General features: G+C 42.9%; 7 protein-coding genes and 1 long non-coding RNA gene across 10 annotated transcripts; 4 read left to right on the top strand and 4 right to left on the bottom strand.

The window, feature by feature from the left end:
- Window positions 1-2,916: 2,916 nt before the first annotated feature.
- Window positions 2,917-4,447, bottom strand: LOC132264435 (uncharacterized). Its single transcript, XR_009468533.1, has 3 exons — window positions 4,294-4,447; window positions 3,218-3,349; window positions 2,917-3,158 (listed from the first exon to the last, which is right to left on the bottom strand). It is a non-coding gene; the product is annotated as an uncharacterized LOC132264435 (long non-coding RNA).
- Window positions 4,448-4,544: 97 nt separating this feature from the next.
- Window positions 4,545-9,814, top strand: LOC132264426 (leucine-rich repeat-containing G-protein coupled receptor 4-like). 2 transcript variants are annotated; one of them, XM_059764639.1, is made up of 6 exons: window positions 4,545-5,427; window positions 5,597-6,417; window positions 7,758-8,214; window positions 8,281-8,556; window positions 8,627-9,113; window positions 9,184-9,814. In XM_059764639.1, exons 2-6 carry the CDS (start codon window positions 6,362-6,364, stop codon window positions 9,342-9,344), a joined length of 1,437 nt encoding a protein of 478 aa, XP_059620622.1. In that variant the 5' UTR covers window positions 4,545-5,427; window positions 5,597-6,361; the 3' UTR covers window positions 9,345-9,814. The 2 variants fall into 2 exon arrangements, with proteins under 2 accessions (XP_059620622.1, XP_059620621.1); XM_059764638.1 differs by having other exon boundaries at window positions 4,545-6,417.
- Window positions 9,815-10,326: 512 nt separating this feature from the next.
- LOC132264428 (methylglutaconyl-CoA hydratase, mitochondrial-like) lies at window positions 10,327-11,471 on the top strand. Its single transcript, XM_059764640.1, has 2 exons — window positions 10,327-10,562; window positions 10,625-11,471. Exons 1-2 carry the CDS (start codon window positions 10,470-10,472, stop codon window positions 11,408-11,410), a joined length of 879 nt encoding a protein of 292 aa, XP_059620623.1. The 5' UTR covers window positions 10,327-10,469; the 3' UTR covers window positions 11,411-11,471.
- Window positions 11,440-12,612, bottom strand: LOC132264429 (phosphomannomutase-like). Its single transcript, XM_059764641.1, has 2 exons — window positions 12,326-12,612; window positions 11,440-12,262 (listed from the first exon to the last, which is right to left on the bottom strand). The coding sequence occupies exon 2, from the start codon at window positions 12,254-12,256 to the stop codon at window positions 11,501-11,503; it is 756 nt and encodes a 251-aa protein (XP_059620624.1). The 5' UTR covers window positions 12,257-12,262; window positions 12,326-12,612; the 3' UTR covers window positions 11,440-11,500.
- Window positions 12,542-14,642, top strand: LOC132264468 (N-sulphoglucosamine sulphohydrolase-like). The gene is made up of 2 exons (XM_059764688.1): window positions 12,542-12,674; window positions 13,176-14,642. Exons 1-2 carry the CDS (start codon window positions 12,542-12,544, stop codon window positions 14,606-14,608), a joined length of 1,566 nt encoding a protein of 521 aa, XP_059620671.1. The 3' UTR covers window positions 14,609-14,642.
- Window positions 14,643-15,144: 502 nt separating this feature from the next.
- Window positions 15,145-17,008, bottom strand: LOC132264467 (carbonic anhydrase 2-like). Its single transcript, XM_059764687.1, has 3 exons — window positions 16,939-17,008; window positions 16,406-16,515; window positions 15,145-15,929 (listed from the first exon to the last, which is right to left on the bottom strand). The coding sequence occupies exons 1-3, from the start codon at window positions 17,006-17,008 to the stop codon at window positions 15,156-15,158; spliced, it is 954 nt and encodes a 317-aa protein (XP_059620670.1). The 3' UTR covers window positions 15,145-15,155.
- Window positions 17,009-17,934: 926 nt separating this feature from the next.
- Window positions 17,935-19,719, bottom strand: LOC132264431 (uncharacterized). 2 transcript variants are annotated; one of them, XM_059764646.1, is made up of 4 exons: window positions 19,620-19,719; window positions 19,489-19,558; window positions 19,256-19,420; window positions 17,935-19,179 (listed from the first exon to the last, which is right to left on the bottom strand). In XM_059764646.1, the coding sequence occupies exons 2-4, from the start codon at window positions 19,505-19,507 to the stop codon at window positions 18,497-18,499; spliced, it is 867 nt and encodes a 288-aa protein (XP_059620629.1). In that variant the 5' UTR covers window positions 19,508-19,558; window positions 19,620-19,719; the 3' UTR covers window positions 17,935-18,496. The 2 variants fall into 2 exon arrangements, with proteins under 2 accessions (XP_059620629.1, XP_059620628.1); XM_059764645.1 differs by having other exon boundaries at window positions 19,489-19,713.
- A 45-nt stretch (window positions 19,720-19,764) lies between these two features.
- On the top strand, window positions 19,765-23,762 carry LOC132264454 (putative ATP-dependent RNA helicase DHX57). The gene is made up of 2 exons (XM_059764672.1): window positions 19,765-19,946; window positions 20,011-23,762. Exons 1-2 carry the CDS (start codon window positions 19,879-19,881, stop codon window positions 23,741-23,743), a joined length of 3,801 nt encoding a protein of 1,266 aa, XP_059620655.1. The 5' UTR covers window positions 19,765-19,878; the 3' UTR covers window positions 23,744-23,762.
- The last annotated feature ends 611 nt before the right edge of the window (window positions 23,763-24,373 follow it).

Below are 24,373 nucleotides of genomic sequence, written 5' to 3'. Positions count from 1 at the left end.
AAAAGTGTGACATAACTTCCAAACCATTAAATCATCTCTAAACAAATCTCACTCAATCAAGAATTCCTTTTTTATCGTTCCACCCGAACTCATTCACACACACATAAAAGTGAGGAAAATGTAATCTCTTCTGGTCAAAAGTGAGGCACGATTTTTCCGTTGCCCTTTCCGCGCCAAATCCCCGCGCGCATCCTTGAGCATCGTTAAAAGGAAGGGGAGAAATGAGGAAAAGTCTTATGTTCCACCCTACTCAATTGATTCTTATTCGCTGAGCATTTGGTCCTCTTTTCACCACGCAAATTTCTCTCCGTCACAGAATGAAGCACACATTTACCAATTTGCTGTTCTTTCACTCCACTGAGCAACATGCCGATTTAAATGGAAAATCCCCCTGAATTTGATGAAAACCCGTGAACAAGACGCTCATCTTACAATGTTGTTGGCTAAAGTTATTATTATTAAAAGGCTAAATTCTTTTCGCCATAAGATTTTTAGTCAATTTTCAAAGTAAATTCATCTTTGTACGTAAATTGAGTAATTTTTGACTACAACAATTGACTACAATTCATCAAATAAGACAGAGGAAAAATGAATTTTCTATACTAAAACATCTTTCTGTAGCACGCTTTTCCCACAATTTAAGCACTAAAAAGTACACACGGAATTCCGCAAACACTTCACACGAAGCAACAGCCAAACTATTTATTATCTTAAATGAAAGATTTCAGTTTTCTCACTCGCTGATCTTCTAAAAATAACACTTCAACATTCAACTACATATATTCCCCTTAAAAATATGATTAATTACCTCGCCTAGAGAGCCACTTCACTAGGAAGGATAATGAAATAAGCCGAGAGATATTGGGAGCAAAGTAACACCTTAATTGAATTAAATAACATAATTCTCCTGTTGTTGCGTGAAAAATTTCATTACGCCAAAGGAAAAAAGCCCATCCGTGATGATTCGTTGGCCCACGATTCGCGCAAAGACTCTCGATGCAATTTATTAAATTCTCTCGCTTGTCTCTTTCACTTGTATTCTAATGATAATAATCGTCAGTTGATATGATCTCATTTTTTTCCCTCTCTCGCTCTCCTGACAGAAATTCCATTAGGACTCTCTAGCCACCCATCCGCAGCATCTCTCCCTCCATTTCGCCCTTTTCAATATGATTTCCATTAGCTGGAAACTCTATTCATCTGTTATCACTCCTGCTCCATCTCTCGTGATGCCATTCCGTGTCTGATTCTGTCTCCCACCAGTGTCGGGTCCATTCTTCTTCCTGGCGCGCACCATTTGGAGGATTCAGTTGATGATTTTTCATATACATTTAATTGTTTCCCATGGGAAAAACACACATACACAAGTGCATCCATCCATTCTCTCTCTTCATTTGTCCATCGACATCGTGCAAATTTCCCTTTCACTTCCCATCATCATTTCCAGCCCCAGACATCCTTCAATCACACGACAAGTCCTCACCCTCCGGTGCGTCCCCATTATCGTTACTTAATGGCACTTTGGCTTGCGAAAAAAGAGACATGAAAATTAATATCCGAAACAGAATTTTAAATGTATAACATTATTGATGAACACAGGGTGTAAGAATTACTGAAGAGAGTGAAGTTGAAACGGAGACTCACTTCAACCCCTCTCAAGACTCGCCAAATCCTCTGATGCGAAGACAAACCTGGGCGAGGGGAGTGGGTGAAATGGTGGTTTATGCCAAAAACAACCCCCACGCCAAGACACAACTCAACGCATCCCTTCAACCCGCCCAAACTTCCTTTGATACCCCGAGACGCGCCACAAGAGACCATGAGAAATATTGTTCAGTGTTTCACATTTCCTGCTGCAATAAATTCCATCGGAAAGTTGGACGACTATCAAAGAGCACCTCCCCCTTGTTCTCAAGACATCTCCGCCATGCAGACGTCCCTGCGTTTGTGCGTGCACTTTAGCCATCACACTCAACTTTCCAGCCACACTCCAATGAATTTCCCAAGACTGACTCCCCAAAACACACTCCAACAATTATCCCATCTCCTCTCGAGTGCTTCTCCAAAAAGTATTAGCAACTTTTTGAAATGATAAAGTCGAAAAGTTTCACTCAAACAAGCTTTCAGTGGAGGAATTAGTTGGAATTTTTTACACTCTCAAATTGATCAACAACTTGGCAGCCAATTTTGTACTGCAATGCCATTAAATGGCTATTTGCTGCATGATTCAATATCACATCGAACTGTGCTTATTGATGATCCGCAATGCCAAATCCATAACTCACGAGTCCCCTAATCTTTCACCAACATTTTTGGCTCTTAACCCCTCGTCTTTGCACACCTCCTCGTTTGCGGTGTGATTTCGCCACATTAACCACATGCAAGTCGTATGAAAATTATGAATTGACGACTCAAGTAACACACTCAGAGATGCCTTCATCCTCCCCAAACCACTGCCTTCTGGTATTTATGTCTTCCACACTCTGCATCAGAGCCCAGAAAGGTCGGGGCGATGTGAAGAATAAATAAAGAATTAAAGCGTTTATTTCATTTTACAAATCATTCCGGTAAACTTTGGCCAAATGTTGAGAAAAATTCTTTCTCCCTTCATTTAATGTTTGCCGCCAAAAAGCCGTTAATATGCGAGGAAGGAGTTTTGCACACACACGAAAAAAAAACTCACGCTACAACAGCTTATTAATCTCATTTCTGTGAACACATATCAATAGGTAATTTAATATCCAGCAAATTTGCAAAAAATGTGATCAATCTTCAAGGCTTTTTTTTACTTGCATTTTGCATCTCTGCCATTGTATGACATAAAGTGAGAATTATGTGTGTTGAAAAATGAAATACATAAATTATTATGAACTGGCTGAATGCCAGGTAAATTCATTTATTCATTCCTCTATCACTCGTCTTTCCTTCATTCCTCCTCTACCTTCCACTCTTTCATGCTGTTTTTCCTTCACTTTATTACACGCTTCTTGGGTTTCTCTGCCACACACGCCGTCTCTTTCCCACTTTCTTGGAAGATCCCCAAAATAATCGTACGATTCTTGGCGCGTCATTTCGACCACCAGCCGGCCGGCAAACATTTCTTTTTATGCCACGTTTTCTCTCTCTGTCTTTTCACCTCTCTTCACCGCAGTTTTTTTCTGCAACACAACATACAGCTTTAGTTTGCCACTCAAAAATCGACATTTCAAATAATTACGACTCAATGATGCGAGAAGTGCAGCATTGCCAATGCTCTGGCTCTCCAGCATTTGTGAATTTTCACACACAAGTGTGTGTTTCCACTGCATTTTAACACCTCTCTTCTTGCTGAATTATATATTTCTGCACCCTGTTTTATTCATGAATGGAAATACAACACTGTTATTGAACTATTAAATAAACAACCACGCGTCACAGGTCAATGAGTAGAACAATATCAACTCAATGTCTCTCTCCTCTCAACACAACGTATTTGTCTGCTAATTTGCATTGAAATTCATACCATAACCGATTCGTTTTTCTCTCTTCATAATCAAAAAATATATCTAATTTGCAGAAAATCTATATATGTACTCTTTCCCTCAACATCAAACAGAATTAAACAAATTGAAATTCTACACATGATGCCACACAAACTCACAGCAAAATAATCAATGATTCGTGTTGGCTCAAACTATGCCAAGTATTTCATCTCACTGACTCGAGAGCGAAGGATGAAGCTCAGCTTCGCCCAGGATTCGAACGGTATTAAAAAGCCTCAAGGGCAATTCTCCAGTTCCGGTCGTTTTCCTCACCACTTGACCAATTTCCCTTTCGCACAATAGCCAACAATGTAGACAGTTGGGATGAGTCAAAGCCATACAACTCTTGGTAATTGCAAAAGAGAGAGAGAGAGACGTTCTTGGAAAAAGACATGATTAACTTAAGGAATTGACTTTTCCATTGTTACAAACTACCACAGAATGGAATATTTTACTGATTATATAAAAACTGCCATAACAAATCATTAACACACTAGGCAAAAACTGCACTCTTGACCAACAAAACAGTAAATACTATTATTATTGCTCGGGGCAAATTCAAAGGTTCATCAGCTATTGCATGGAAATCATGGAGAAAAAGCAACAAACTCACTGCAATTTCTTTCTTTGGTGTGTTGCATGTGAAAAGTTGTGCTTTAAAAATTGTCAATACCGCAAAAAGAACATGTTTTAACTTTGCAATACACACACATGAATATTTTTGGACATTCTTTAACTTAAGATGCATTTTTCTCACATTTACCATACTCACCCGAAAGAGTCACTCTGAGTAACAAATCCTACAAAAAAATTGCACTTCATCTCATTTTTCTCTTACACTTTTCTCTCTGTCTCGTAGAATTTCACAGTGTTCTCTATAGAATTCTTTCAGCGAACTTCTTCCTTCCTTCTCTCTTTCTATCCACCTCTCATCATCTTTCCTTCCCATTGTATTCCACGCGATGGTTTTGTGTTGGATCGTCTCTTTCGCTTTGGCGCGCATTTCTCAGTCGCTCTCACACGCTCGGGAGGAAAACACTCAGGGAATATTATATGTTGTACACACAACACATCATCAAAAGTACACACAGCGTACAGAATTATTATCGGATCGCCTTCGACCGTCGAATAGTTGCCGTCCGTCAGTCAGTCACTGAGGCCACGAGAGAATGGAGTGCTGAGAGACCAACGCCTCAAGAGAGAGATTACACTCTTATCTGCATCTCTTCCCTTCGCCAAAAGTGATTACTCAGTGTGGACCATCGCCAGAGGATCCCATTCAGCAGCAGCGCACTCAATATATAATTTCACTTCTCAAAACCGATACACATCAAATCACCAACAGAGCCACACACCGGACAAGGTTCAAAGAATGTCCATCGTTTGTGTCTCTAAAATTCGAAATATGAGATTGAAAGTCTCTCGTTTGTGAGTTGTGTTGAATCGGGGTGAATATATACACTTCTTCACAAAGTGATATGTAGTGAGAAATTGTCTATAAATACGTAATTTTACTATCTCTCGTGCGTGCTTTTTAGCTCTACAACACTCTCATCATCAGCACGACTATTTCTCATATACAAAAATAACAGCCATTGAACCGATACCCTCATTGTGTGTTTAGTTTCATTCAAAAACGATTGATTAAAATTGTTCAGTGCCTCTGTGGGAAAGTTGAGAAGTGAGAGAAAGAATCCTGGAATGAAATTGCCATAAGTATATTTCCCCCCCCCCCCACTCAAATTGTGCACTCATCAGCCCGAATGTGATAAAACAAACTCCCAACAGTAAAAGCGTGTTAAGTAATCATATTCTCCACGTGTTGCACAAGACTCATCACCAGCAAAAATAGCAACGTATTGTGCTCAAGAGAGACTCATTCACGATTACCTACCAATTCAAACAGGTGAGAAAGTGGCCAAAGTCGTGAAGTATATTTTGCAAGAACCGGCTCAAAAAAGACACTCATCATGCTGAGTTCTTGAGCATTTTTGCCGGCAAAGACAGACCACGAGTGTGCACAAAAAAAAACCGGTAATTTATCTCAGATATACTCTCTAATTACCTATTTTTAGCAGTGTGTTTGTGTTGCTGTTCAGTAAAATGTGTGTGATACAATTTTCACCACACCACAAGTGAACACACGTAATATCAAGAGAAAATAAAACACTCAATCGCCGGTGTAGAATGCTTAGAATCGCAGGTGAACAGCAACAACATTTGCGCCAGGAATTCACCGTGAGTTTGCCGGAGAGAGTGGAGAGGAGTGGTCAGAAAGTGGCTCAGCAAATTAATTTGATAAGATAAAAACGGCCCCCCGAATAATCTCCTCAGCCATAGTCACAATAAAAGTTAATAGCAAATTATTAACGAACAAAAAAAAACACAGAGAAACGCTATGCAACCCAAATGAGACACGCAGTATAACACGTAAAAAAGAGTGGGAGAAAATCCAGAACCTTTACACCGAGTAATATGATAAGGAAAAGGCAACATTTTTGTGGCTCAGACAATCTTCGATATCGCACATGAAATTCAGTGATTCCGTGAAGTTGACTGCTGCCGGATGGCTTTGGCGCACAAAAAACCACTCTTCATCATCGGCCCAGAAAACAGTTCATCAGCGTGACAAAATAGCCAATTCATCAGTGAACTTCAATCTTTGCGTGTGTATCAATTAAATTGATCTAATTCAATTTCTCAACTAAAACACACACACAAACATACAAGAAGACAGTGGAGAATAAATTGAACCAATTCACGGCGAGACGAAATAAAAAGAATTGTGAAAAGAAATAGCAAATATTGAAGAAGCTGCATTTTTTGTTCCACCAGCAAAAATGGATTACAAATTAACACTTGGACTGATTGTATTTGTAGGAATTTTATCAATGAGGTGAGTAATAAGCTAAGCACATTCCAACCACATCAAATTACCTATCAAACAACCATGACTCAATATTTATGCATCATGAGAAATTCTACACACGATTTTTCAATTCAATATTTAATGAAATCCAGAGATTTCCATTAGTCAATTTGAAAAAAGGACCTCAAGCAATAGTTAGAGCGACAATTTACTCGATAACCTCACATGAACCCATAAAATTATACACTGACTCTCTTTCACTTCATTTATGATTCACTGACTTCGGATTTTCTTTACTTTAAACACACTCAAAAATTCGAAATTTAAATTTTGATTGAAAGCATGTCTTTAGCAAATTCCTTATGTACACTGTGAGCCTAAAGGAAGTAAATACAATAAGGTTCATTGATACAGTGTTGAAATCGCAAGTTTTGCCACAGGTAATTTATGGTCAGATTTTTTCTTCTTCTCCTCATTTTCACGATAAGAAATCAAAAGCGGAACATTTTCAATAGATTACTCTTCTCCTTGGTGAGAAATCTTTGAATTGATGGAGGCGTGGCAGATTATTTTTTTCAATTCATCATAATCAGCGAATCACCAAATTTCTTTTTTCATTCCATAGAAAATAGGATATTCAAATTTCTAAACTTATCTCGTTATTATTAGCACAATGTGTTTCAATAGTTCATCAAATCACAGTATTTGACGTTGACTTCAATGTATAAATTGCCCGGAGGTCAAGGACAGAATGATCGTGTGAGAAAATCAATAGAATTGTGCTGCAAAATGCAAAATTCATTCCTGATTGCAGAGACTTTAAGCGCGTAAAAATGCTATTATTTCAAATATTTCCATGTATAATTAAATTCTCCATAACATTGCGTGAATGTCCAACACTCACCATATGTTTCACGAAAACCACGCGACTTTCGTGACAATTTTTTTCCGCACCTCATCGCCTCCAAAAAAAAACATATTCCCACTGTAGGAGACACTGGGTGTTATAAATAATATTCTTGAGCTCAAAAGTACCATCAAGTGATGAATATTAGAGACGAAAAAAGGTAGGAATGCTTTTTCCACCAACAAACACACAATGATGCTGTATATCCATAAAGTGTCTGGGCTTTCATGGGTGCTGTTTCATCATTAAACGCGTGAAATTATCTTTTGCCAAATTGGATTGGATGAAAAGAAAAAGGGGGTTTTTATCAGTCGCTGGAAAATGAGACAAAGAGTCCAAGTAAATCCTAAGAACAATATTTGAATTAACATTTAACAATCTCACAAATAAGATGTGTGCCGAATTGCGCAACGAAAGATAAATGTTTTTTTTCTAATGAATTCTCAACTCCCTGTTGCAGATGTAGCATAGTAAAGGCAAATGCCACGGACGAGGAGTATGAAGAGTATGAGGATGAAGATTATATGGAAGAGAGTGAAAATCAAACTGATAAAGCGCCTGATAAGTCGCTGGAGAGATTCAACATTACCGAATTGGCGGAAAAGGTGAAAGAGGCGTTTAGCGAAAAATCCGTTGAGTCAACTGCAGGGGAAGTGCTTGACGACGAGGAGAGTGATGCGGATGGGGAAATTCCTGCGCAAGAATGCCCAACGGAGTGTTCTTGTCTTCCGCACTCCTTTGTTGACTGCAGTCGGCGAAATTTGACACAAGTGCCCGCAAATCTGCCGCCAAACACCACATTTATCGATCTCAATCACAACCTCATCACCACAGTGCACATTGATGATTTCAGCAATGCGACGCACCTCAGAGAAATCCACCTGCGTGGCAATCAGCTGGCCAGCATTGATAAAATGGTAAGTCCATGTCCCCGCGACCCAAAGAGACACCTCGTTGGAGAGATAATTGTCATATTTTAAAAGGCATTTGCCCAACTAGACCGGCTCGATAGTGTCGACCTGTCACACAATCATCTCAAGCACATCGATCCGGACACTCTGGCCCATTCGCCAGACGTGAAGAAGGTGAACCTGAGTGGAAATCCACTGGAGATTCCAGCAGACGCATCACTGCTGAATGCACCGAGTCTGGAGGAGCTCGACTTGAGTGACTGCAATATCAGCAATCTCCATCTCACCACCTTCACAAATCTGAGTGGTTTGGTGGCACTCAATCTCTACAACAATCCCATCGATGAGGTGAATTGACATCCTCACACATTCCATCCAATCCCCCTGACAATCTCTCTCCATTCTCTCCTCTCTGCAGAACTTGAATGTCGACGTGTTCAAGCCACTGGAGAGTCTGCAGCACTTCCAGAGCATCACATTGCATCAGGACAACATTCCAGAGTTATGTGACAATCTCGTGTCCATAGATGAAATACGCTTTCCCACATTCATCCTGAGTTGCTTCGAATTGGCATCGGGATCGACATTTGAGGAGAGCATCGCCACGCATCCACCATCAACAGTGTCACCGCCACCGACATCCACAACGCCACACACTCCGTCAACCACCAAATCAGTCAGCGCAGAGTCCTCTGAATCCACATCATCGACAACCGCTGCACCCGAAAATCGAAAGGACCTCAGTTCAATATCCAGCGAAGTTAGGATCATATCTATGGACAACAGCACAGAGATCAGCAATATGACAACAACAGAGGACAGCGTGGCAAACACGCCAGCCAAAGGAATCGATTCCAGAGGCGTTGTTGAACTCTCAGCTGAAACTATCAACAACATCCTCATAGGTAATCCCATCGACAATACAAAACCTTATCTTGCAAGTCCTCAATAACACCTTATTCTCCACTTTCGCAGGAATCATAATAATAGCCGTCGTTGGACTGGCAATTGGCGTCATCTGCAGACGAGATTGCTGCGGTATTAAGACTAAAATGTGCCGAACGCGAACCAGAAGACCAGCGCCGACAGATCAAGTGAGACCAGCCGAAGAGGTGCCACTGAACAAGATAGGCTAGTCACAGATGTTAAGATCGCACTGCAAAAGAAGCGCTTTCCTTCGTTCAGAAGGATGTGAAATCGAATTTAAGAATTTTATATGTAAAGACACAAAAGAGCCACAGGATAAAAAAAAGTGTTAGCAGAAAAGGTAGTGCGGAAGATTTCTTTTACCAAAAGTGTGTAAATAATAAGGTTAATAGTCACAATTATATTATTAAAAAAAAACCAACGAACAAAATGTGTTGATATGCATCAACAGTTTTTTTTTAAATGAACATATATTCTTGAACATTGAGTTCAATTTCTATAAATTAATTTAAAATGGTTTTGAAGGACCTTTTTTCTATTAAGTAAATATGTGTGAATGATTTAGTTGCAGAAACCAAAATTGTATAGTTCTCTTCAGGTATAGATTATCAATGATAAAAGAATATTATTTGTATTATCAAGAGGATGAATTGTAAAATACATAAGTTAAATAAATAAGCCAACGATAATTCCAAAAATAAAATATGGAAAATTCCCCCGCAATCTGATAACAATCTCTAAAAGCATTTCCACGACTACATCTAATTTATTATAAAACCTCGTTTGCCACCTCAAATGCTGTTAATGTATTGATAGTGTGATGATTTTACATTTTATTGACCTTTCAACTCTTCATGTGCGTCATTGAAAGGAAATTTATGATTGGTTTTTTAATACACTGGGTCAGTTGATGACAAAGAAGTGTGCAATGATATATGGGCAGCTCCATTACTCGATATCATCGTTCACTGATATTTCTGATGATGTGGAAACCCAAGGAAATTGATCGACATATATTCAAAACAACATTCATAGATAAGGTGTGAAATCAAGTATGAAAATATTCTGTAGAATTGAGAGCATAAAAATAACCTCACATCGCATCTTCTTCATCACTTTATTAATTGATTTCTAAGAAGCAAATCTTGACCACACAAGGTATTCTTATGTGTTATTACACGATGACCCTAATTCTGATGCACTTGAAGTTCTGAAAATTGAATCAACATGAATGTAATTTCCACGCATGTTGATTGAGGGCGCTCGAGGTCTGATTACGACCGATTTGGCTTGACAGCGCGACTTATCAGTCTTCTGGCTGTGATTACGTAAACATGGCTCAACTCCTCAGGAACTTCCGCGGCCTCAGAACCTTCTCCCTGCCCATCAGCAGACACTTCAGTGCCGCCAAGGAGACGGAGATTGAGGTGAGAATCTCCCCAAACTCATCATCCTGATCGAGACTTGATCGCTTCTCCTGTAATTCCAGTTGGAGTATCTCAAGGGAGACAAGGAAGGAATCGCCGTGGTTGCTCTCAACCGGCCAAGTGCCAAGAATGCTTTCTCACAATCCCTGGTGAATAAGCTGATCGACTCCGTGGATGCGCTGTGGCATGACAAGAACTGCCGCGTCGTTGTCCTCAGGAGTCTCGTTCCTGGAGCCTTCTGCACTGGCGCCGACCTCAAGGAGCGCTCCAAGATGACCCCCGAGGAGGTGGTGAGGTTCGTGAAGAAGCTCCGCGGGATGCTGACGCAGATTGAGCAGCTGCCAATGCCCGTGATCGCTGCCGTTGACGGATTCGCCCTGGGAGGCGGTCTGGAGATGGCTCTGGCGTGTGACATTCGCTGTGCTTCCGCCGACGCCAAGATGGGTCTCGTTGAGACACGCTTAGCCATTATTCCCGGCGCCGGAGGAACTCAACGACTCCCCAGAACTGTCAGTCCGAGTCTGGCCAAGGAACTTATCTTCACAGCGAAGGTATTCAATGGCACGGAGGCCAAGGAAATGGGAATCTGCACTCACACTGTGCCTCAGAATGACACCAAAGACGCCGCATACCAGAGAGCCTTGCAGATTGCCACAGAAATCCTCCCCAACGGACCAGTTGGCGTGCGAATGGCCAAGAAAGCCATCAACAATGGTATCCAGGTGGATATCAACACGGGATTTGCCATCGAAGAGGCTTGCTATGCCCAAGTAATGCCCACAACTGATCGTCTTGAGGGCCTGAAGGCGTTCGCCGAGAAGAGAAAGCCAGTCTACAAGGGTGAATAGGAGTCTTCTGTACACAGTAACAACACGAATTTATGTGATAAAGTGCATTTACAATCAGAGATATTAGTAGAAAGGCTTAATAGTTTCACATTAAACTCCCAGGAGTTCTTGCAACTTTCTTTTCGTATCCTCCGGAGATGTGACAGTGTGTCCAACAGTTCGTGCATCAGCAAAGATTTCATGATCATTTCCACCTGGATCGGTTTTATCGCCGAAGAAGTGAATCTCCTTGAAGTTTCCACCTTTCGTGACATGGTTAAGGCAGTAGGATTTGTCCCATCCTTTCGGGAAGACATCAAAGCTAATTTGCCCACCAATACTGTAAGTGAGATCAATATTGGGAAATTGCTTCTTCAGCACCTCAATCATTCCTTTCCGCACTTCGTGCTCCTTGTCGTACTCCGCAAAGGCATTTCTCTCCTCACGCGTGCAATTCCTCCCAATGGGCGAGATATTAATCATTCCACTCCGGAACTCAATGAACGTGCCACGTTTGAGTGGCAATTTGATCGTCGAGAGATGCTGAAGATTGAAATTCACAAACTCCTGAATCTTCTCCTCGCCCAAGTGATTCTGCAGCGATTGTCGACTCTTCTCCTGACCACGCTCAATGTGAACAAGTCCATTTTCCGGGAAAACATAGTCCAACTCCTGAATTCTATCGCGACTAATTTGCTCAAACAACTTCTCCAAATCCGATCCACTCACGACGCCAAGTGTGGCCTTTGGGAGGACTTTGAGGTACAGGAAATCCTCCATTTCAGGAGTTATTCTCATCCTGGGCCCTGTGAGAGTGCCATCCACGTCGAAGAGCAGAAGAATCTCGTCTCGCTTGAGATTTGTCATGATGAACTGAAATAAAAACCACAAATAAAATACACTGGCAAAAAAGAGAATAAAATCACAGTTTTTTACCCCGCCTTCTGGATCACGTGAAGATTGACAGAATATCCAAAGACGCCTTCAGTGTCTCTCAGTTACTTTCGCTGAAAGCTTTCACTACGTGTCTTGCTCAGTACATTTCTCATCACAGAATCCACCGAATAGAGAGATTATTTCTTCCTCTCTGTGACGCTCGCTTGAGAGTCTCTGGGCAATTCGTTGTGGATGTGCGTGAAATTTTCTGATGAAATGATAGTGAAATATTTACTTTTCCTTATCGCTTCTGTGCCACTGTCATCGGCTGCACAGCCGGCGATTCTTGAGGTGCCACGTCCAATACGACTAGAGCCACCTTCGAAGCAAAATGTTCTGCTGCTCCTCGGTGAGTGTCTCGACTGTCTCGCCATTCGCCGACAAACTAAGAGTCTCGGCTAAGGAGCTTGTTTGAAATTATCTAACTGTTTTGCATCACAGCGAATTCATTAAATCTCGCAAAGAAGGCTAAATACGGCGAAATTTGACGAAAAAGATGATTCAAATTCAAAATATGGCGTTGTTCAATGGCACAGTCCGCCATTTTGAATACTCCTTAACCTCCTTTTCCTCATTTGCTCAGTCCCTGTGGCAAGGATCGGCCCCAAATTTTAGTATTTTATAGCTGATACCGAGACCTTTCCAATGATACCCTTCTTATTGGGTCTGATGTTTTAGGAGCGGAGATATGGAAGGTCAAAGTTCATACCTTTATCGGTCTGTATCTCCGCTGTTTACCAACCGATTTTCATCATATCTTCACCAAAAAACATGTCTCAGATCGTCTTTAATTAAAAGTTCTCTAACTTTGATCGATAGAGGCGCTAAAGACACTTTTATTCCGTTTCAGCCGATGATGGTGGCTTCGAGATGGGCGCTTATAGGAATCGCATCTGCCAAACCCCGAATCTCGACGCTTTGGCGAAGCAGAGTGTGATATTCAACAACGCATACACTTCAGTCAGCAGCTGCTCTCCAAGCCGAGCAGCTCTGCTCACCGGCTTGCCGAGTCATCAGAATGGAATGTATGGTCTTCACCAGGGTGTTCATCACTTCAACACCTTCGATTCCATTGTAAGTCTGCCGAATCTGCTGGGAAACAAGGGCAATATTCGCACTGGAATCATTGGAAAGAAGCATGTTGGGCCGTCTGAAGTGTACAAATTCGATTTTGAGCGAACAGAAGAGCAATTTCCAATTAATCAAGTGGGCAGAAATATCACCAATATTAAGAATCTCGTGAAGGAATTCCTCTCGTCCAACGACACTCGACCATTCTTCCTCATGGTCTCCTTCCACGATCCTCATCGCTGTGGCCACGTGACGCCTCAGTATGGCAGCTTCTGCGAACGCTGGGGAAGCGGAGAGGAAGGAATGGGCCTCATTCCCGACTGGCATCCAATCTACTACGTCTGGGATGAGATTGACCTGCCTTTCTACGTTCCAGACACCGAACCAGCTCGAAGAGACGTCGCTGCGCAGTACACCACAATATCACGCCTTGATCAAGGCGTCGGACTCGTGCTGAAGGAGCTCCAAGACGCTGGCTTCGATTCCAACACCCTCGTCGTCTACACATCGGACAATGGTCCTCCTCTGCCGTCCGGAAGGACGAACTTCTACGATCCCGGCATTGCTGAGCCATTGTTCATCCGATCGCCGGCACCAGAAGCCCGTAAGAATGAAGTTAGCTACACTCTGACCAGCCTTCTGGACTTGCTTCCCACCTTCCTGGACTGGTACGGCGTGCAGTATCCCAAGAAAGCCAAGACAAAGTTAAGCGGAAAGTCCCTTTTGCCAATTCTCACCGCTGAACCACCCAATGATCCTGACGCTGCCATTTTCGCCAGTCAATCTTATCACGAAGTCACGATGAATTACCCAATGAGAGCCATCAGGACGAGACGCTACAAGTTGATTCACAATCTAAACTACCAAGCGCCCTTCCCAATCGATCAGGACTTCTACGTGTCGCCCACATTTCAGGACATCCTCAACAGGACCATGGCGAAGCAGCCTCTGCCGTGGTACAAGAGCCTCAAGCGATACTATCAGCGAGACGAATGGGAATTGTTTGATTTGAAGCAAGATCCGGGAGAATTGAGAAATCTCTTCGGCAACAAAGCCATGGAGAAGGTCAAGACGGAACTCCAGGAGCGCCTGCAGAAGTGGCTGCAAGACACAAATGATCCTTGGCAGTGTGCACCGCATGGAATCCTTCAAAATGTCGGTGAATTCAAGGATGATCCGCAGTGTTTGACTTTAGGACACGCAGATCTTTGAAATCAAATCAAGTTTTGAACACAAACTCATTTATATTTCTAATCATAAATGCTCTCTCTAACAAGATTTGAAGCAACAACATTTCTAATACCTATTATAATTATTAATAAATATTAGTAACTGTGAATTGATGACTTTTTTCGCAGCAGCAAAGAAAAAATCCTTCATTTTATGCACTCAATAAACTCCATCTGAAATCTGTTTAAATTGTCGAAAATGCATAGAAACAACTCATGCATGCTCAATTTGCTGCTCTATCACTCAAGTAATCTTTTTTTTAGCACTGTGAGACTGTAAAATGCTCACATTTGCACGCGCAGACGAAACTTTATTAGTCTGATGGAGCCCGAAAAATCATAAAGATAAGCCATAATTTCATTGAGAGGTCAAAAGTATTCAATGGAGTTTTGCCACCTTTCTGTCTCGTCATTGCACATTTTCCCACCCTTTTTTATATATAACAAGTAATATCATTATCTACACAATTCTGGGGCGCATTTCAGCCATAGAAGAAATCAGCACAAAACTTCTAAGCATTCTATCAAAATTAATACAACCAATCCCACTTGTTGTAGTGCAGATTCTTATCAATTGTATTCAAGTGAGTGTTTCTCTCATTCACCTTCCGGACGAAAACTCTGCGATTTCCCAGCGGTTGCAGCGCTCGATAGTTGTCCACGAGCACAGATCCTTCAATGCCATTCGACAAGTGTCTGAATTTGTTCATCTGCGACACAGAAACGGGCAGCGGATCCGGGAAGAGGATCCACGTGACAGCTTCAGAGCACGGCGGTGTCGTGAGTGATCCTTTGTACGTGTAGAACAATTCCGTGTCCACCGTTGAGATGAGCGAAGACAGCGAAAAGGTGAAATTCAGCGAATAAGTGCGATCAAAGTCCGACACAGGACTCAAATTTCTCACAATTGTCGCCAATTCTCCGCCATCGTGCTCTTGAATTTGATAAAAGAATCCCAACACTGTCAATCCATCACCATAATTCAGCGCCTCCGCAACATCTTTGTACTTCCGATTGCGATGAATTATGTGCATTTCCATCGGATAGCGAATATCATTGAGCACATGCTCAGCACCGCGATTATTCTTGTCGCCCCAGTGAAAATGCAGACCTTCCAGTTCATATTCACTCTTCAGCTTCCCACCGAAGATGTAGGGATGCTTAATTCCCTGCTCAAGCTGCACACTTGTGGGCTTGGGAATCGTCAAAGACACCGAATGGCCGTTGTTGTGGATCAAAATTGGTCCTGGAAGTAAATTGTGATAACCCACCAATTCCAGTGCTGGCATTGGTAAGTGGAAGGCCTAAAAGGAAGAGAGAAAGAAAGAATTTTCTCTGTTAGTGTAGCAACTAAAGTGAAGGAAGAATTACAATGAGTGCCTCGAAAACTAGCAAATTTTTTCCTTAAATCGACAATATTAATCAATTGCAATTATTTTCTACAACTTTCAATTGATTTAATTGATTAATTTTATCTTTCTTTGTGCTTTTTTCCTCGACAGTTCGTAAAAAAGCAACTTTCTAACTGCAATTATGAGATTTTTCTGCTTAATAAATCTGTGACTTGTTGTAATTTCAATAATTCTTTTTAGAATTTACAATTATTGACTGTTCATCAATGTAAATGATTTGAAAAGCGGATTAAAGGGCGTAAAATTACTAAAAAGGCTCAGAAAAATATCAATTTGTATGAATTTTTCCTCTAATTCAATAAAAAATCTCAAAATCGCTCTAATCTTGATAATTTTCGAGAAATCCGTCAAATTGCTTTAATAATTACCCTTCTGGAATTGATGGCAATCGGCGATTGATACTTTCCGGAGCACGTTCCATGTTTTCTCGACCATCTTCTCTGCTCAGCTTGAGTGTATCCAAAGCGATGGCAATCACCTGAAAAAAGCACATGAAGAGCACATGAAAATCGCCTGACGATCAATTTCAATACAAGTCAATTTGCACGCGTGAACATGAGCACATCACGTTTATTTGCAGTAAAATTTGAGAGCAAATATAGCAGTCAAAAAAATGATTTCAATATTAAATTTACACAGTTTACATCTGGGGAAAATCACCTCTCAAAACACACAATATTGACGCCAGACTTCTTCAGACATGCATTATATAAAATGACCAAATGGAGACGAATTAGCATGAGATTTAAATCTAGGCGACAAGATATTTTCCCTTAACGAGCCAAGCAATTTAGCATTTTTTTCTCTCTCTCTCTTGCGTTTATCATCAAATTTGTGCAATTCACGTGATGTGCAATTCTAGATCAAATATATATTTAGCGAGGAAAAACACAAGTCTTACCTTCAAACACCTGAACAAGAACAAATAAGCTGAGCAAATGGCACAATTGATGTGATCCGCGAATCTTCATCGTCACTTCTTTTTGCACTTATTGTCTTCCTTTTTTCCACGCAAACTTTTCACATTCGCCAAATGATCAAATAGACTCACAATCTTTGAGTCTTTTCACTCAAAGACACACATAAAGGAGAAGAAGAAAAAAAACTCTTATTTAGTTAATTGACGTACAAATTCAAACAATGTCTTTATATTTTCACTGTGTTTTGACGAACACAACGCGACTTGATCACTGTGGCAACAACACTCTCACTGGCGAGGCGATAGATTAGCAAATGCAATTGACACTCAGCGACAGATCACAATTTTATATCCCAGTGAAATTCTCTCCCCACCAAAAAAACCCACTGGCAATTTTTCTCAACAAACACTCTTCTTGCGCCAGCCCAGAATTCTTAAGTGTGGAAATCTCATTGGGGAACGTTCGCTCAAAAAACACCTGCAGAGCATTCAAATCAACCCCGAAAAGTGGGGATTTTCAGAATAGAGGGAGAGACATAGAGAGGAGGAGGAGATCAAGAAAAAACAGCCACTAAATCACTCTTTGACAGCATTTGAGGAAAATTAAAGGATTCTCCTTCTGTCGCGCACATTCCGCACACCCACAAAGTGAACAGAATTTAAATGACACGCCAGCCAAACACCAAAATATTAATTAATTACTAATTATCACACATCTAAGTGGCAAGAAAATCATGGTCAGGGTCTTCAAGAGATTTCTTCTCCTTCTTAAGCGTGACTTTTCGACAATCAAATTAAAGCCATGGCGTTAAATTCAACGCGTTCTAGAAGTGTGTTCTCTCAAACAGACTCTCTCTCTCTTCTCATTCTCAAGACTTTGTCATCACGTGATAACGAAGCAGTTTCGTAACACGTCAATTTCACTCTTATAGAATATTATTTAAACTTTTTTCATACAAATAAGACCAAATATTGCGAATCGATGTGGTTTATTTCTATCACTTCATACTTAAATATCTTCTTTCAGTGACGTCAGAATGAAATTTGCTTCAAACTGCCCTTTAATTGACTTGTTCAACTGAATTAATTTGTCGAAGAGGAAACACCAAAAAAAAATCCATAAACTTATCAAATAAATCAATGCATTGTAAATTAACTTTTTGCTTCTTCTTCTAGCCGCGACTCTAGCATTCCACTCACTTATAAATTGATTTATCTGATGTGAAAATAATGTCTTTAACGTGACAAAACTATTAAAATCCACTCAATCTTCTTCAACTCTTCGAGCGTCTGGCGGAAATTACCACCAAAGTATTGCTAGATTTTCTCTAAAATGTATATCTTTTGAAATCACTTTGACTTTTACTGAAAATTATTAACTTATCCAATGGGAATTTGACAGGAAATGTAATTTAATTCTAAAACCTGTGTTTTAACGCTAAGAAATACACCATAAATGTATTATTTCACATGACAAATTTCATCTTGAAAGGCTAAATTTTAACTGGAATTCACGTCAATCAAGTTCTCAAATCTCTACTCACTGCGGCGACTTTGCGGCGTGACTCTTGCGGTGCTTCTCAAACATCTTCCGCTCCTTGAAGATCTTCGGACAAACGTCGCAGGAGAAGTAAATCTCCTTGTTGCTCACGCGCCGGGCGGAATTGTTGATGCGAAGACTTCGGCGTGTGGCAATGATGATCTTTGTGGACACATTTGGTGACTCTGCGCAACTCGAATCCTCCGGAAGGATGTTTTCCTTCTCGTCAGCCGGGAAGAGTTGTCTCTTCACTTCAGCAGCAGATTTCTTCCTCTTCTTCTTGGGCGTTGTCACGATTGGAGTGAACATTGGACGTTCCTGGCGATTCGCTGGGTGCTTCTTGAAGATCTGCTTTCTAAGCCTGGCTTTTGTCCATGTTGTGGGAATGACAGGAATTGTGATCTCAGCCTTTGACATTTCCTCAACATCATCAGATCTCAGATCGATTTCCTGCTCGTCCTCCGAAGATTCCATCGCCACAATCTGCAGCGGAGGTTTCAAGATCACAAACTTCGGGATCTCAACAACGTCCGCCGGCGCTTCGGGCTCCGCAACTTGCGCCGGCGCCTCTGCATTATCCTCCGCAGGAATAGAGAAATAAAGCGGTTCGCGGACTTGCTCAGGAGATTTCACTGGCGCAGCGTCAGGAAGCATCGCAACCTCTTGATAGTTGTCCAGGAAATCTAATAAACACGTCATTGTGTCACTCAAAAGACGCTTTGATCGCTCTTGATAGTGAAATTGAGGTAAATTACGTACCAAAATCCGAAGCATCAACATTCATCTCTGCAATATTGAAGTCCTCGACAATTGAATCCACATCAACTTCCTGGCCAATCAAAACCTCCATTGCCATCAAGTCAATAGAGTCAAATCTCTCCTCCAGATAATCAGCCATTAACGATGAATCAGGCATCTTTGAAGCTGCAAATTAATCGCAATTACATCACAAGTTTTGCTTTAGAAAAATCCTCCATATTGATTTTTTCTACCTTGATAAATTTCCGCCATCGAAATTCTCTTCCTCACGCAACTTCACTTGAATCAGATGTAGCACATTCCCTATAAAGGAATTCAGTGTTTTATTCGCGTGATAATACTTTTATATCGCGGAAAATCTCACAATTCCAAAAGGACACACAACAAACTTGTTCCACGCAAAATTCAACGTGAGTTTTGCCATCAGCGCCACCTTCCGACCAGGTGCGCATTGGGCGCATTTCAGGTGATTTTCTCGTGTGGCGGCGCTAGTGGGAGATTTCTTTTATGGAGGGGAGAAACAGCTGATCTGACAGGTTGTGAGAAATTGTGAAATATATTTTTCTATTTATCGCCAAGTGTGGCTTTAGAATCTTCCCACGTGTGTGAATTTACCCCCTGAGATGGACGAAGACACGAAGCAGATGATTGACGATTGCTTCCTGCGGCCGGTGGTGAATGCGAGTGCTTCGTAAGTTTTCATCTCCCGCACGTGTGTGTTTTCCTGACTGAAATCCCTGCTTTTTTCCCACCAGGAATGCCGGCGTGAAGCCTCCGCCGCCCAAGGCGCCAGTGAAGGTTGAGCTGCAGGTGTTGCGGATGAGTGAGAACTCGCAGGAGTTGGTGATGGAGACGCTGCGCAAGATTCACGGTCCGGACTTTGAGTTGGGCAACGAGAGCGCGTATCGCGACAAGGGCAGCAAGCTGAAGAAGACGTACTGGGAGGAGAGAGGCAACCTGGTCATTCAGGGCATCTGTGACTACTCCAATGTGCCAAAGACGGGCTCTTCCGCCGAGGACATGATGAGATTCTACGCCATCCGGAAGATTGAGAGTTACGGCTTCCACAAGAATCACTGCCAAGAGGCGCTGGAGCACACGAAATGGGAGATTGATTCTGCTCTAAAACTTCTCTACGACAAGTACTTTCCTCCGCCCATTTCTGAGAATCTCGCCGGCAATTCCGCCTCGCCAAATGAATTGCTTGAGATGCGCGAGGACGAGAAATCTGCCCTGGAATCGATCTACGAGAGGAACTTTGAGGAAAAGGAGAAGAACAGAATATGGCAATTGCGACTGAAGATCGAACACTTGATGATCTACAGTCCGTCTGAGAAGCGGAAACTCGATCAGGAGCTGGAGAGGAGCAAGAGTGAGGTGAAAGTGAAGAAGAGTGCGGAAAAGTGTCGGAATTTCGCTCGAGGAAAGTGCAAATATGGGGAAAAATGTCGGTTTTCGCACGAAGTGGAGAAACCTGCGGACAAACCGATGGACAAGCACTTGGAGGAGCAGGAAAAATGGTTCTATCTCGAGGTGAGATTCCCAGAAGATTGTCAATATCCTTATGAAGCGCCTCTTGTGCTGCTCAAGACGACATATCCTGACTTTCCTGTCATCCTGTGCCTTCGTCTGATGCGAATGCTCGCCTTGGAGGCGAGGAAGATCGCTGAGGACATGATGCCCAGCTTCTACACACTCTCAGAGATGCTGCAAGCGAAGGATCAAGTGGAGGAATTCCTGAGGAACAACTTGACGAGCTTCCCAGATCCCAAACTGTCGATATTCCATGTGCCTGACAAGGTGGAAAATGGTGTGGAGGAGAGGAAGAATCTTCCCACGCACTATGAGAAAGGCTCCACGGGGAAGTCGAACAAGGACATAGTTTCCCGTGAGGAATTGCGCAGGGAAAATGCACGTCTGGTGCGGAAATATGAGGAGAAGCAGTCGAATCCAGCGTATCAGAGCATGATGAAGATTCGGGAGTCGCTGCCGGTGTGGGACAAGCGGAAAGACATCCTGAAGCTGCTGGAGAAGAGTCAAGTGGTGGTGATTAGCGGTGAGACGGGATGCGGCAAGAGTACGCAAGTGCCTCAATTGATTCTGGACGAGTGGCTCTCGACGGCGGCAAAGGATGGCAAGAGAGTGTCTCATGTGGAGATCATCTGCACACAGCCCAGGAGATTGTCGGCAATTGGAGTGGCTCAGCGTGTGGCTGATGAAAGAGTGGAGAGAATTGGGAACACAGTTGGATATCAAATTCGCCTGGAGAATAAGATCTCTTCAGCCACGCGTCTGACATTTTGCACCACAGGAATCCTTCTGAGACGCCTGCAATCTGACCCAGTCCTGGCCAATGTCTCTCACGTGATTGTCGATGAGGTGCACGAGAGGAGCGAAGAGTCAGACTTTCTGCTGCTCATCCTGAAGGAATTGCTGGAGAGACGCTCAGATTTGAGGGTGATTCTCATGTCAGCCACACTGAATGCCAAGATCTTCTCGGAATACTTTAGCGGAGCGCCTGTTTTGGACATTCCAGGCAGAACTTTTCCCGTGGAACAGCTCTTCCTGGAGGACATTGTGGAGCAGTGCAATTATGTGTTGGAAGCGGATTCACAGCACTGTCGCAAGCTGAGGAAGTCCGATGAGCAGGATCTCATGAGTGAACTTGAGTATGCCGATGTGATTGCCTCCAATGCTGATCCTCCGCGGTCAATAAGGGATGAGAATCTCCGCCTGGCGGACTTCTATTCGCGCTATCGCGATTACTCCAAGAGGACGTGCAATACGATGTTTCTCATGGATGTGCTGAAGGTGAATCCGGAGCTGATTGAGTCTGTGCTGGTGCACATCGTGAAGGGTGATCACAGTTGGCCGCGCGAGGGCACAATTCTCATCTTCTTGCCGGGCTTGGCGGAGATTCAGGCGGTCTTCAACTACCTGAGCGATCACGCGCTCTTCAGCCCACGAGCGGGCAATTGCGTCCTGGTGCCCCTCCACTCGACGCTCACGAATGAGGAGCAATCGATGGTGTTCCAGCGACTGAAGCCGCCGCGCCGGAAGATCGTGCTGAGCACAAATATCGCAGAGACTTCCGTGACCATCGACGATTGCGTGTTTGTGATCGATTGTGGACACATGAAGGAGAAGCGCTTCGACTCGAACAGGAACATGGAATCCCTGGAGCTGGTCTGGGTGTCGCGGGCGAATGCGCTGCAGCGGAAGGGACGCGCTGGGCGAGTGATGAGCGGCGTGGCGATTCATCTCTTCACGCAGCATCGCTACAGGAATCACATGCTGAGTCAACCTGTGCCGGAGATTCATCGTGTGCCGCTGGAGCAGCTTCTGCTGCGCATCAAGACGCTGCCCAATTTCGCCAGTCGCACAGTTGAGGGAGTGATTAAGGCGACCATTGAACCGCCCACGGAGGAGGGCATCTTGTCGGCCATCAAGCGTCTTCAGGACGTTGGAGCGCTGGACGCTGAGCAGAATCTAACGGCTCTGGGACATCACTTGGCCACTCTTCCGGTGGATGTGCGAATAGGCAAGTTGATGCTCTTCGGCGCGATCTTCCAGTGTGTGGACAGTGTTCTGACCATAGCGGCCTGTCTCAGTCACAAATCCCCCTTCGTGGCGCCGTTCAGCAAGAAGGCCGAAGCCGACAGCCGGAAGCGTGAGCTTGCCGTGCTGAACAGTGATCATCTGACGGTGTTGCGCGCTTATCAGCGCTGGCGAGAGGCGAACAAGCGCAGCAAATACTCTGGCAGATGCTTCGCCGAGGAGAACTTCCTCTCCACGTCCACACTGGAGATGCTGGTGGAGATTAAGCAGCAGTTTCTCGAGCTTCTCGTCTCCATTGGCTTCATTCCCATCCATCTGTCGGGCAGTCGCGGGCGGAAGTTGCAGGACAACGTGCTGGAGTTGACAGGCGCGGAGATGAATGCCAATGGGGACAATTTTCGTCTGCTCACGGGAATTCTCTGCGCCGCTCTGTATCCCAATGTCATCAAGGTGTTGACGCCGGAGAAGAACTTCATCATGAGCATGGGCGGCGCTGTGCCCAGAGTCGCTCAGCCGTCGGAGTTGCGCTTCAAGACACGCGATGACGGCTATGTGGCCATTCATCCGTCCTCTGTCAATTCCGTCGTGGGACACTTCAGCTTCCCCTTCCTGGTGTTCCAGGAGAAGGTCAAGACCTCGAGGATCTTCGTGCGGGAGAGCACAATGGTGCCTCTCCTGCCGCTGGTGCTCTTCTCGGGCTCCGACGTGACCATTGAGCTCCACGGCGGGGATTTCATTATCCTGCTGGAGGACGGATGGATTATGCTTCAGGCGGCGAATTTGGCTGTGGCGGAAATGGTGAAGTGCCTGAGGAAGGAACTTGTGCAGCTGCTGGAGCAGAAAATCCGCGATCCGTGCCTCAATTTGCTGCACCACGAGAATGGCAGCAGACTCATCGGCACGATTGTCCATCTCCTGACCAAGGAATAGTGAATTGATCAGCGTAATAAATCACGAGTGAAAAATCAAATTGCTGTGTTTCATTTATTTATTTTCTCTCTTTGTTAAATATTCATAATTCTTCCAGTTTTCTGTCAGTTTCTCATCCTTCCTTTTTAGTATTGATTATCTTCTATGGACCTTCTTTCTCTTATTCTGAATTTTCATGCCCTATTAATTACCTTTTCTTCTCTCTCACACACTTTTAATCGGTTAAATTAACCCTCAAGTGCAGATTCTCCGCCTTTTGGGGGTGGAAAAAAAGTCTGCATTGGAAAGAAAATCAGAAAACTTATAAAGTTTAAGCGATAGATGAAAGAAATTTCACATTTTTTCAAACTGCTGACAATTTTTCCATTTTTTTCTTTCTTTCTTTATTCAAGCATTACGAATAATCTTTAGTTGTTATATTATTTCAAAAAAGAAAATCATCTTCCGCGAGTGTTACAAAAAAAAAATAATGACAAGAATCAAAGCTAAAATGAATCTTAACGGTGATTAAACCCTAAAGTAACTCTTTATTTTCTTCACGCTCATAAGACAATTCTTTTCCATGTGTTTTTAACAAACCTTTTCGCGAGGGATTTTTTTTCTTTAGAATGAATGAAAAATTAAAGGAAT

This window comes from Phlebotomus argentipes, unplaced genomic scaffold (genome assembly GCF_947086385.1).
Source record: "Phlebotomus argentipes unplaced genomic scaffold, Phlebotomus argentipes genome assembly contig_35, whole genome shotgun sequence".
Lineage (NCBI taxonomy): Eukaryota > Metazoa > Arthropoda > Insecta > Diptera > Psychodidae > Phlebotomus > Phlebotomus argentipes.
Note: the sequence above shows the minus strand (reverse complement) of the source record. Positions and strands in the feature narration are given on the sequence as shown.